Source organism: Cryptosporidium parvum, chromosome 6, assembly GCF_000165345.1.
Source record: "Cryptosporidium parvum Iowa II chromosome 6, whole genome shotgun sequence".
Lineage (NCBI taxonomy): Eukaryota > Apicomplexa > Conoidasida > Eucoccidiorida > Cryptosporidiidae > Cryptosporidium > Cryptosporidium parvum.
Genome location: NC_006985.1, coordinates 1 through 13,310, shown reverse-complemented (window position 1 = coordinate 13,310; position 13,310 = coordinate 1). Strand labels below are relative to the sequence as shown.

At 25.6% G+C, this 13,310-nt stretch overlaps 4 protein-coding genes across 4 annotated transcripts; all 4 read left to right on the top strand.

Annotated features, from left to right (window-relative positions):
- Positions 1 to 285: 285 nt before the first annotated feature.
- On the top strand, positions 286 to 864 carry cgd6_40 (conserved hypothetical protein; the record flags this gene model as incomplete). Its single annotated transcript, XM_625344.1, has 1 exon — positions 286 to 864. The coding sequence occupies one exon, from the start codon at positions 286 to 288 to the stop codon at positions 862 to 864; it is 579 nt and encodes a 192-aa protein (XP_625344.1).
- Positions 865 to 1,528: 664 nt separating this feature from the next.
- On the top strand, positions 1,529 to 2,350 carry cgd6_30 (conserved hypothetical protein; the record flags this gene model as incomplete). The annotated part of the gene is made up of 1 exon (XM_625343.1): positions 1,529 to 2,350. One exon carries the CDS (start codon positions 1,529 to 1,531, stop codon positions 2,348 to 2,350), a length of 822 nt encoding a protein of 273 aa, XP_625343.1.
- A 1,055-nt stretch (positions 2,351 to 3,405) lies between these two features.
- Positions 3,406 to 4,614, top strand: cgd6_20 (inosine-5-monophosphate dehydrogenase; the record flags this gene model as incomplete). The annotated part of the gene is made up of 1 exon (XM_625342.1): positions 3,406 to 4,614. A coding segment is annotated over one exon (1,209 nt), but the record flags the coding sequence as incomplete, so codon positions are not given.
- A 2,643-nt stretch (positions 4,615 to 7,257) lies between these two features.
- cgd6_10 (hypothetical protein with signal peptide and cysteine rich region at the C-terminus) lies at positions 7,258 to 7,893 on the top strand (the record flags this gene model as incomplete). Its single annotated transcript, XM_625341.1, has 1 exon — positions 7,258 to 7,893. The coding sequence occupies one exon, from the start codon at positions 7,258 to 7,260 to the stop codon at positions 7,891 to 7,893; it is 636 nt and encodes a 211-aa protein (XP_625341.1).
- Between the last annotated feature and the right edge of the window lie 5,417 nt (positions 7,894 to 13,310).

Genomic DNA, 13,310 nt, shown 5'->3' with positions numbered 1-13,310 from the left:
CAAATTTTATTCCTAAACTACTGTCAAAATAGGACGCATTTGCATTTCCCTCCACCCTGTTTTGCATTGCCGCCATGACGTTTTTTTTTGCGATACCACCATTTAAAGGCATAAGCGGGAGGCGATACTGGACGTTGATCTATTGTTATTATAACAATGGGTCTATTTACATTAACTTCAAGCAATATATTATCAATTATAAGTAATATTCACTGACATGAAACTTAATAAAAGAATTTCCTCAGTTCAATCACTTTTTACATTGTTTTTATTTTTTTCCCAAAAATGAAATTTTTATCAAATTTGTCGATTATCTCAATATTGGCTGTTATTGCTGTCTTTTACAGCTTTACTTCTACTGAATCTGATCTTGCATCAAGTAGTTACTACGAACTTTCTTTTGTCAAGGTTAAATGCGGTGGTGGATTTTGCAAGAGGCTTAGAAGGGCACTTTGCTGTTGCTCCGGCGGTGAAGAAGAAGAGCAACCAGAAATGGTAATTGGTAATCCAACTGATTTCCAACACTTACATTCAGGTGGTCTACAGATGAGAGACTCAGATGGAAGACTTACTTCTCGAATTCCATCTCTCGGTACTTCTGGTCCTGACTTTAGTAATGAGGGCTATCAATCAGGAGATGAGGATAACAATGAAGGCAACGATGACACAAGTAGTGTGACATCATCAAGTTCATCATCAAGTTCATCATCATCAAGTTCCTCATCATCAAGTTCCTCATCATCAAGTTCCTCATCATCAGGTTCCTCATCATCAGGTTCCTCATCATCAGGTTCCTCATCATCAGGTTCATCATCATCATCATCCCCTCCTGTAAATGGAAATGAATATGACACAAAACTTTAAATGTGTTATTTGTTAGTTATGTGAGACGATAGCAAATAGCTTTTGTACATTTGCGGCGTTTGTTCAATAATTATTCCGGTCTTTGAAGTAAGTATTAGAGAATAAAAATTATTCTGTGATCTTGATCTTAATATTGCAAGAGATTATTATATATTATTTATATGAGCGACATATTTTTAGTTCAAACTATATTTATCTCTAAATATTAATGAGTGTGTAATATTTGTCTTTTTTGTTTTTATGTAATATTGGGCAATTCTCTCAAATTGCTACTTATCTATTGTTTACGGAATCTTTGTTACAAAAGGTTTGAATTTGATAAATACGCATTGACTTAAAGAAAACTTAATTCGTCAAAATATTAACATATCAACTTAATTGAAAAAAGAAACTTCAATAGTATAACACAACATAAATAAATTTCAAAGTGAATAATTTGAAATGAAAATATTGAATTCAGGAAAATACACAGTTTTAGGGAGAAAACAATTTTTTTAATAAATTGTTTGGAGCCAAAATTGGCAAAATTGAATTTAATTAAAAAATAATGCCGGTTTATAGACAAACAAACATTAAGTCAAATATTTAATTAAAAAAACAAAATATAAATTAAGTAAAATAAATTTTAGGTGGAATTCTTTATTACTTGCTTTTCGATAATAACATGAAAATTTTTGAAATTTTATTTCTTTTTGCAACATATTTTTTAACAAAGACTGGATTTAGAAATTCCGAAAGCATCTCTAACTTTTCATTATTGTCGTTAAAAGAAGGCATACAAGAAAAAAATGAAACAAAAGAATATTATTCAAAGTATAATATTACAGAAAGAGTCCCGACTCTATTTACAAATATACTAATATTGGATATGAACCCTTCAGAAGAATCAAGAAATAGCCATTTGTTCAAATATTCAAATACTAGTTATGCATTAGATTGTTACCAGAAATTACCACAATACTCAATAATTATTGGTCTTGTTAAAGAATACTCATATTTCTTATCTGTTTATTACAGATTAAGATGTGAAAATGGAAACGAGTACCATGATGGAACAAAATGCGGTGATATTCTTTATTTAGTTGATTTATTGGAGAATAAAGCAGAAATATTGAAAGAAAAGAAGAATCTTAAAAAGAATAAATGTTTTACAATTGAATCAAATATTGTTTCAACTCAATATAGGTTTTACAATCATACTGGATTTGTGGGAAGAGCTGGTAAAGCTTTGGTAGAATCAGAATTTGTTTTAGTTGAAAAATCATTCTTGAGAAGAGTTATGTCAGAATTTGAGCAATTACTCATAAGCAAAACAATTTCTTATGAATTACACTGTATTTCAAAATTGGAAAATAAGGAAGAAGGTGAAGTTGACTGTTATCGCTTAAGATTGGAAAACTGGATTTTAGAACAAGAACTTGTTTTAATTTCAGAAGAATACTTTAAAAGAATGTCAAGGTTTGAAAGGTTGAAGGATATAATTTAATTATTATTCATTCAAATATACAAAATCTCTGCTTTGAATAATAAGTCTCCGCATTATATTACTCTTTATTATAAATATATTTATTTCTAAACTGGGTAGTTAATGTAATTATTTTTAATTTTTTTTTTTAAATATCGTTGAAATAATATGAATGAATATGTATTTCAATTATTATTTAAGCTTGGTTGTACAAATATTCTACTTTATCACAAATTTGATTGACTTATTTTTTACAAAATTTTGACTTGATTATTAACTTTATTTCATATTATTTGAATGAATAAGTCAAAACTCAACCCGTTTTTTTAAACTTTATAAAAATTGAACTGAACATATTTATTGAAATCAAGATATTTAAATACATTTAAAATAATAATAAAAATAATGAGTTTATCATTTTTGTTAGTTTTTTTTAAATATTATCCCTTGTATTAATGAAGGAAAAAATCAAATAATTTGAAAGAATTTATTAATCATTGTTTCGGTAATTTAATCAAATGAATAAGAATCGCATTTTTATTTAAATTAAATATAATGTGAAGCAGTGTCTTTCAATAATAATTTTTAATCATTGACTGAAAGGTAGTTGAATGGTTTTATTAACTGCTTGTAAAAAAAAAAAAAATTCTTGTTGATTTTACTAAAATTTTAATAATCATGAACAGAAATACATCAATCAAGACAGCCTAAAAGTTGATTATACTAGTAATATTTAGTTTAACCAACCTAGAATTAAATGAGTTAAATAATCTTCATTATAAAAAAAAAAATAATTTGAATGCTTAGTGGATTGGCGCCAACATATTATTTTATTCAAGTGTGAAAATTATAATAATGATCATGTAAAAAAGTTTAGACAGAATCAACGTGAAGTGATTCTATATTTAATGTTATATACTAAAAGCTAATTATATTCCTAACATTTTTTTTTTTAACATAAAAGTGTTAGCCAAATAAAACAAATGTCAAATTGGACACTTTGTTAAAAGCGCCAAATTCCTGTTATATGATAAATATTAATTAGATATCGACTATTTCAATTAAGGATAAAATAATCAAACATGGGTACAAAAAACATAGGAAAAGGCTTAACATTCGAAGACATTTTGTTGGTTCCAAATTATTCAGAGGTACTACCAAGAGAAGTTAGCTTAGAAACAAAATTAACAAAAAATGTTTCTCTAAAAATCCCTCTGATAAGCTCTGCAATGGATACAGTAACAGAACATTTAATGGCAGTAGGAATGGCGAGACTAGGAGGGATTGGAATTATTCACAAAAATATGGATATGGAAAGTCAGGTGAATGAAGTATTGAAAGTCAAGAATTGGATATCTAATTTAGAAAAGAATGAAAGTACTCCAGATCAAAATTTAGACAAAGAAAGTACAGATGGAAAAGATACAAAGTCTAACAATAATATTGATGCTTATAGCAATGAAAATCTTGATAATAAAGGTAGATTAAGAGTTGGAGCAGCAATAGGTGTAAATGAAATAGAAAGAGCAAAATTATTAGTAGAAGCAGGAGTAGATGTGATTGTATTAGACTCAGCGCATGGCCATTCCCTTAACATTATCAGAACTTTGAAAGAAATTAAGTCAAAAATGAATATTGATGTAATTGTTGGGAATGTTGTAACAGAAGAAGCAACAAAAGAATTAATTGAGAATGGTGCAGATGGGATAAAGGTTGGAATTGGTCCAGGAAGTATTTGTACCACAAGAATTGTTGCAGGAGTTGGTGTTCCTCAAATCACTGCAATTGAGAAATGTTCATCAGTTGCCAGTAAATTTGGTATTCCGATCATTGCAGATGGAGGAATAAGATATAGTGGTGATATTGGAAAAGCATTAGCTGTTGGAGCTTCAAGTGTAATGATTGGTTCAATCCTTGCTGGCACTGAAGAAAGTCCAGGTGAAAAAGAACTTATAGGCGATACTGTTTATAAGTATTATAGAGGCATGGGAAGTGTTGGAGCAATGAAGAGTGGTAGTGGGGATAGATATTTCCAAGAGAAAAGACCTGAAAACAAGATGGTTCCAGAAGGTATTGAAGGTAGAGTTAAATATAAAGGTGAAATGGAAGGTGTAGTATATCAGCTTGTTGGAGGACTAAGATCCTGCATGGGCTATTTAGGTTCTGCCTCAATTGAAGAATTATGGAAGAAATCAAGCTATGTTGAAATAACAACATCTGGATTAAGAGAAAGTCATGTTCATGATGTTGAAATCGTAAAAGAAGTAATGAATTATAGTAAATAGATTTTGTTCATGACTTTTTTTTTCTCTCTCCCCCCCTTCCGTGATATTAAATTGTAAATTTATTTTGGTTTTTTCATTTTGAAATTTAAATCATATGAGCTAAATATTTTTAATATTTCTCTAAATTAAATTTGTATTTCTTTTATAAAGATTTATTAATACTAAAGTTTGTTAAACAAATATAGTCACCAGTTTGAATATCACTATCCTTTGTCTAAAAAAAGTATATTTATTAAAAAAGATCAATTTTAATATTAATAATATATCCTATGATAAAAATAATTATATTAAGTGAATTTATCTTATCTATTATTGATGTTGAATTAATAATGTAGGCAAAAAAAAAAAATTTAAATTCAACTTTCTTCAATTTTAGTTAAATATCCAATTTTAAGATGAACTTAGAATTACAAATACTTGATTTTCAAAGAAAATTTATTTACATATTTTTTTTTCTTTGAAAGCCATATCTTACGTATGGTAGAGATGATTATTTGATATATTAAATATCCATCCAAATATTAATAATTAATTATATTTGCTCGTAAATTAATAACTGTTTCTTCATATAATTCAAAAATTTATTTCAAAATAAATAATGAATTTTATTTGGATTAAAAATATATTTAATTAATTATTTTGGGATATATTGTTCAATTGAATTTATTAGAAGTATGTTAGAGAATAATGTATGATTAAAAATACCATTTAATTTTAAGCTCATTAAAAAAATCTATTAAGAAGCTATTTATCTTTTAAATATTATATATAATTAAAATTGAACATCATTTCTTTAGGAGTAAAAAAACTTCCAAACTATTTATTCATAACTTATTTTACAATTCAATAAAACTATAAGTGAATAGAAAATTTTGTAATCTTATACTTTACGAATTTGTCTTTTATTCTGTTTTTTCATGAAAAATTTACATCAATATCAATAAATATATTTATAAATAGAATAAATTAGTGTCAAGAAAGATTTAATAATTGAATAAATCAAAAGATAATATAAATATTAACTATAAGCCTTAAAGTAGCTAGATGATTAGTATCAATCCATAAATTTGCAAATAATAATATCTAATTAAAAGAATAAGTTGTCTTACTGACAAACTTCCCATTGTTGAAATGCTCAAACATATTAGACAAAATCTTCACTGAAATTCACAAAAAGTAATTTAATTCAAAAACAATATGGAAAAATTTGTTTCATCTCTTGTTGAATAATATTTTTTTTAAAAAAATTTATTTCAAAAAAAGGAATTATGTCACAGCAAACAGAGGTTAAGAAAATAGTATAGTTCTCACACTTTTTTCAACAAAATCTGTTGAACTCGATTTATTAGATTTATTAAGGATCAATTTGATATATTTTTTTTCGTTTAATATTTTACATTTAAATTTAACTAATTCTAATTTACATGTTTAAAATAGTTATTATACACGTAAAAATATAGATATAAATCTTTATTACAATAAATGAATTCAAACTTGTAAATGTAATGATTATTTAATAACAAATTAAATTACTATTTAATCATTTTGATAAAGAAACATAAACTATTAAAAATAATTTAATTTGCTTTATGAGAAAAGTACTAAATATTTAATGTAATTTTTGTAATTCGAAAAAAAAATCCTGTATTAAAATAAATATTGCCAAATTTTCACTTTTTTTTTAATTGTGATTTCGGATCAAATTGATGAATATCTTAATTTATATTAATAAATTAAATCATTATTATTCAATATAGACTCCTTAAAGATAATTTATATTTTAAATCATTAACCATTTTTTTAATTCAAAATATTTAATATTTTCTGTATTTAGATATTTTTGGGAAACAAATTCTTAGCTTTTCGAAAAAAAATTTGTAATTTAAACAAGCCTTTTTAATAATTATAAGAAAAAGCACTTTAATTTATTATTACAACAAGATTTAAGCATAATAATTTCAACCTATTTAATAATTATCTAATAAATAATATTATCTTCTCAGAATATCGTTCCTTATTTCAGCTATAATACTTATTATTGAACTTGCTACAATTTATCAATATATTATTAACAAAGTTGATCGATCTCTTCCACATAATATTTTGAAATATTAAGTTACAAAAATAATAGGCTAAATAGCAAGTTAGTGTACAAATATTTTGTGATTAGAAATTTTATCAACCATTATAAATTAAGTCAAAATAAATTAATTTTCACAGAAATATCATCTCATTATGATAAAAACATATGGTTATTAGTTTCTGAAGTAATGAGAAAAATTATAAGCAAACATTTCATGTAACAATCATTTAACACTTAGTGAAATCATTTTTCTTCATCAACTTAAACTTATTTAAAAAAAAAATGATTCGAATGGTAGTTAATTACAGCATTTTTTCTTTAGAAAAAAAATATAACATTCATGAAGTTTTGACATAAATTAACACAAAGCAAGCAATTCCAATATCATAGGAAAGATGAACGCAAATATTAAGAAAAATTGAGTTCTGTTTTCAATCAAATTTTTTCACTCTTTAATTTGATAAGATACGTAATATGGCGCCAAAGCGTTTCCCCTCTAACTGTTTCTCCCCGGCAATATCTTTTCTTCCACTTATAAAAGAAGTTTACAATTATTAAGAATGTTTAATTATTTGAAGTTGTTTTCGTTTTTCACTGTTCTATTCAATTTCTTATTGCTTTTATCAGATCAGGTTTTCTTTAATGATTTTTTAAATACATCCATTAATCCAGATTTTGCCTCCAAGTATTCCTTTATAAAATTGAAGTCTGGTTTCTATCGTCCCCTAGCTGGAACTGGAGGTCGAGGGATTCTTAAAACAGCTATTCAATTACGTAATACTGTATCTGGTCCTTCTGGTCCACAACAGAAACATGTTCCATTCAAACAAGGTCCTCAAAATCCGCAAAAAGGACCTATTCCTATTGGCTCCTCACTAGGTCTTGCTCGGCTATTAAGTAGAGCTATTGGGACTTCCTCAAGTTCTAGTACGCAATTTACAGGTTCATCTTCCGGACAAACTGGTGGGAATTCAACGGGTTTTCGTGGTATTAAACCGCTTAGTACTAGTATGCCTCGAAGTTGTTATCGTTCTTCTGCGGGAGATGGGAAAATACCTCCTTGTTATAACCCTAATTGTCGTCCACTTGTTAAACCTGTGGGATGTCTCTCTACAAATTGTCCTACTAACCCAAGTGCCCAACATTTTATAAAACCAGGAGCTGGAAAAAGACAACATTGCAAATATTGTGATTAAAAGTGATCTTTAACTCTGTAAGATCAAGTTCTAAATTTTATCTGTATGTGTTGTATTTCTCGATAGCTGGATATTAATCAAGTTAAAATGAAGGAGAATCAATTTTGAAAAATTTTCTCATGAAAGCTCATCAAAATTGTTTTAAATTATCACAATAATTTAAAACAATATACGTTTAAAAATTCAGTTAAATTTGAAAGCTGGTTGCTATTTTTTTCACAAGTTGTTCGGTTAAATAAAGAAATGAGTTTGTGAATGTTCAGTTGGACTTGAATTTTAAGTATTCTTTATTTCTTGCTGCAAGAATGGGTTTTTTAACAGAATCTTGTTTGGACTGACTTTAAAGATGTTAATTTCATTCTCAAACTCGAAGCAAATTCTATTCTGCAAATGCCTTTGTAGAAAGTGAATAAAAGTTAAACCAATATTTTGAATAAGTTCGTTGAAAAAATTAGCACTGCTTTTTTGTTAGATATTGAGTAAATCCCAAGTGAATTTATTTAGCTTTGTTTAATTTAGAGTGCTTATTTGAATTTTCTAAATGATTCCGGTCTACTATTTTGTTACAAATTTAGTTATAAATTTTTTAAAAAATTTGAAATTCTTACCTGATAATTATTAATACAGATAATTGTATATTGTACATACTTTTTACGGAATTAAAGTAATTACACAATTGAACAAACTTTAATTCTGAACTTTTGCGAGATACAAAAATCAATATTAATTTAATATTAAAATATATGTATTTTAACATTAAATTAATTATCAGCATATGCATGTTAATGATTTTCAAAAGTATTAAGAATTTTCAACAATTCTTTTCTTTATAATAGTATTTCTAATAAACAGATTTTTGACTTTTTTTTTGAATAAGAATTCTTTTTTTTTGTCAGGATTTATCTACTTAAACATCTTTCAATTGTATTATTTATAAGCTAATCATAATAAATATTCCTTCTATTTAATTTAAAATAATTTTTATCAGTCTAGAAACTCTTTTTGTATAAATAGGCTGATTGATTTTTCTTTGCACGAGTCTAGTCTATTACTTTAGATATATTAATCAAAAGCAAAGATTTTCTTTAAGTAAGTGAATAATAAAGATGGTAAATTAGATAATAACTTTTTTAATCAACTTTGTTTATCACATGATAATGTGAATATTCATTATTTAGACATTGCACAAATCTAAGATCAATAATTCATGTATCATTAATAACAACTTCAATTTCAACTAGATATAAACCTAACTTAAGAATTCATATAAAAAATAGTTAAATATTAATTTGAAAAATTAAATTATTCTTGAATAACCTTTTTTTTGCTAATTAATCAATTTTATTCACATAATCTAGGTTTCAATTGTTTATTTGTAAAATATCTGCATAATTTTACTATAAGTTGTCTTGTACTCTAAAATTCTAATAAATAGAAAAAATTAGGTGTATCGAATAAAAAAAACTTGTAATTGATATAAATATAACAATATCATGCAATTATTATATGAAGTACTTAAATTGATACTATACTATTTGACTCTTTAATAATAGTTATCAAATCTTAAAGTTATTAAATATTTTGTAATTTTGAGAATTCTTTAAAAAAAATTTTCACTTATACATTTTAGAAGTTCAGCAAATAATTCAAAAACTATTTGTAAATATATAATTCAATTCACAATTACAGGAATCAGTATTTCTACAACATACATTTATTAAATGATTTTTTTTTAAAAGTTATTTACCCTCGTAGAATAATAAATACAATTATTTCTATAAGTTACAAAATGCATTTTATTTATTTAAGATTTCTCTCTAAAAAGTAAAATTTAAGAAAATGACTAAAAATCAGCTTTTTTTTTTTTGTAATATTTGGATAAAAGAAAAAATAATTGAATATATTCCACAATCCGTACAATATTGCATGGGAATTTAAAGTTCTACAAAATAATTTAATTAAAACTTTCAGATTTTTTGTTAAACAATAAAGTTAATAATTTAAAGCGATCTAATATACTAACTCGAATTAATATTAATAATTATTATTCAAACAAAAAATTCTATTTTTTTCAAAATGAATTCTTATTTATTATAAAAATATTCTATACAAAAAGTTTCAAGCATAAATTTATAGAGTAAATTCATTTAAAGATTATATTTCCAATAATTTGTTTCATCATTGAATGATCTTGTTTAATTGTTATAAATGGAGTTACTTTATTCAAAGACAATTTTGATTACTTTTTGAGCAATAGTAAATAGTATTTAAAGATGATTGGTTTGGTATTAAATTTGTCTCATGCGTTTATTTTCATTGAAATATTGTAAGACAAGTTCATACTTAGAAATTATAAATTCATATACTTTTTTTTCAAAATTAAATTATAATTTCAAATAAATTAATTTATAATTCTAAAGATATAATTTGTAATTTGTTTATTCAACAAAAACAACATATATATTATGTTTCAACTAATTCTCTTAATAATATTTAGTTGTTATGTTTTTAAAAGAATTTATTAAAATTATTGGATTGAATATTTTGCTATTCAATACTTTTATTTTTTTGTCTATATAAATTTTTTCACTTTAATTTAGATTATGGTAATTTGGACCATTAAAACAAAAATTAAGAGTAGAAAATGTTTTTTCTTGTATTTTATATTTTTCATGATATTCTAAAGCTGATTTTTACAAATTAGAAATGAAATGAAGCAAATCACATTTTGATCTATTTAATAATAAATAATGAATTAAGAAGGCAATAAATTAAATATCAAGAAGAAATTATAAGTGATTGTATTTTTCTAAGTTCGATAGTAAATTGTTATATTGTAAATTATTTTAAAAATTTTCTTTGTAGTTACAAGGCATGTTTTTATATTAAAAACCTATTACTAAAAAATAAACTCATCATTAAGTGACTAAATGGTTAAAGCCTGGTTTTATATTTGTTTCAAACAGATTAAAATCTAATATTTATTTTGTTGACTATACAACTAAAATCGAATATTTCTTAAACAATTTGAAACTAATGAATAATAATTTCTTTAAAGCTTACAACTTAGAAATATTAAATGTTAGACTTTGATGAGTTGAAAATTAACAAATTCCAAAAATAATTTGTACATGTAGGTATTAAAGTTTCTTTGATTTTATATTAATAATATCAAATATAAAATCAAATTAAATAAGTATAAACTTAATTTAGTATTGAATAAATTCTGAAACCTTCTATTTCCAAATTATTTTTATTATTGTTTTAATATTACTTAAATATTAGACATGTTTAAATACAGTTTTGTAACTAATCATGATTAATTTAATTTTAATTCAAAATTAGCCCAGTAAAATATTGCCAATTAAATGTTAATTTGATTTCTTCAAAGATTAGTATAGCCAATAAATTTAAGTTATTTAAGTTTTTCTAAGTATTTTTTTTCGGGAAATATCTAAATCAAATAGTATAGTTGAGCTTTGCACGGCCTATTCAAAATAATTTTAAAATTGGTTGATATTCTCATAATTCAGCCTAATAATTATTTATTGATCATTATCATCAATAAGCGCTTTTTTTACACGTTCTAATAGTTTATTTAGATTTTGATCTTGATAAACATGTTTTCCAAACAGATCAATTGTCAGTACTTTAACTTGATTGTTCACTAAGTTTCCGTTTTCTAATTCATAAATAAAGTTGATTGGGCTTCCTGGACTACATTTAATTGTACTAGAAACCTTAATATCACAGATATTTCCACCTAGAATTGGGATTGAAGTAAAAATTTGGCTTCCTTCATAAATAATATAAGAAAATTCATCAAATTGATAATTTTTTATACTTCCAGTTTCGACATCTACAAGCGGGAATTCTATTTCAAGGGTTGTTTTTTTAACAATTCCAATAAAAACCAGTTCCAAATGTTTGGTGTATTTTTGATCAATTTTTACATCAAAGCTCCGATCAATTAGTACAGTATTTAAGTTATTTACACTTGGGCAATGCAATGGAACTTCTCCAACTTTGTATGATGTTACTTTAACATGGCTTGGATGTTTAATAGTTTTTCTTGTAACAATTATATCTGTATTAACAAAAATTTCTTTATCTTCAAAATCAAAGCTGAGTTCTCCATTTTCTCCATGAATAATAACATCTTTTTTACATTCAACTTGTGCAACATAAACCAGTTCTGTAGTATATGCATAAAAGCCACCATTTTTTATTTCTTTACATTTTTTTTATTGCTAGCGTTCCCCACATAAGGATAAATAATATTTGTTCTTGCAATGATAGAGACTAGGAGAAGTGGCCCTGTATTATAAATTTGATCTTCGTAAGTTTCTTCATTTTCATTTTTTTTGCCATCTTTTATTTTTTTCCATTTTAGCCCTTNTGTCAATCTTTTTTTTTGAATGGTATTTGTAATCTATTTCCTTTGATTTTCCATATTTTTAGGCAAATTGTTAAAAAGAAAGCCAGTATAAAAAATAGCTTCATTTGTTTTTTTTCCGTTTTTTTAAAAACCAATTTTTTAGATCTATTTTCATCCTATGCGCGCCAAAGCATTGGGTTTTAGGTTTAGGTTCAGGTTTAGGGTTTAGGTTTTAGGTTTAGGTTTAGGTTTAGGTTTTAGGTTTAGGTTTAGGTTTAGGGGTTTAGGGTTTAGGTTTAGGGTTTAGGTTTAGGTTTAGGTTTTTAGGGTTTAGGTTTTAGGGTTTTAGGTTTTTTAGGTTTAGGTTTAGGTTTAGGGTTAGGGTTTAGGTTTTAGGTTTAGGTTTAGGTTTAGGGGTTTAGGTTTTAGGGGTTTAGGGTTTTAGGTTTAGGTTTTAGGTTTAGGTTTAGGGTTTAGGTTTAGGTTTAGGTTTTAGGTTTAGGTTTTAGGTTTTAGGTTTAGGTTTAGGTTTAGGGTTTTAGGTTTTAGGTTTTAGGTTTAGGTTTAGGGTTTAGGGTTTTTAGGTTTAGGGTTTAGGTTTAGGTTTAGGTTTAGGTTTAGGTTTAGGTTTAGGGGTTTAGGGGTTTTAGGTTCTACGGGTTTTAGGTCTAGCGCTTTTTACGTTTACGTTTAGGTTTTTACGTTTAGGTTTAGGTTTAGGTTTAGGGTTTAGGGTTTAGCGTTTAGGTTTAGGTTTAGGGGTTTAGGGGGTTTTAGGTTTTTAGGGTTTAGGTTTAGGTTTAGGGTTTTAGGGTTTAGGTTTAGGGGTTTAGGGTTTTAGGTTTAGGGTTTAGGGTTTTAGGTTTAGGTTTAGGTTAGGTTTAGGGTTTAGGGGTTTAGGGTTTAGGTTTCGGGTTTTAGGGTTTAGGTTTTAGGGTTTAGGCTTAGGTTTAGGTTTAGGGGTTTTTAGGGTTTTAGGTTTAGGTTTACGGGTTTAGGTTTAGGTTTCGGTTTTGGGGTACCGAGCCCGATTCCGATA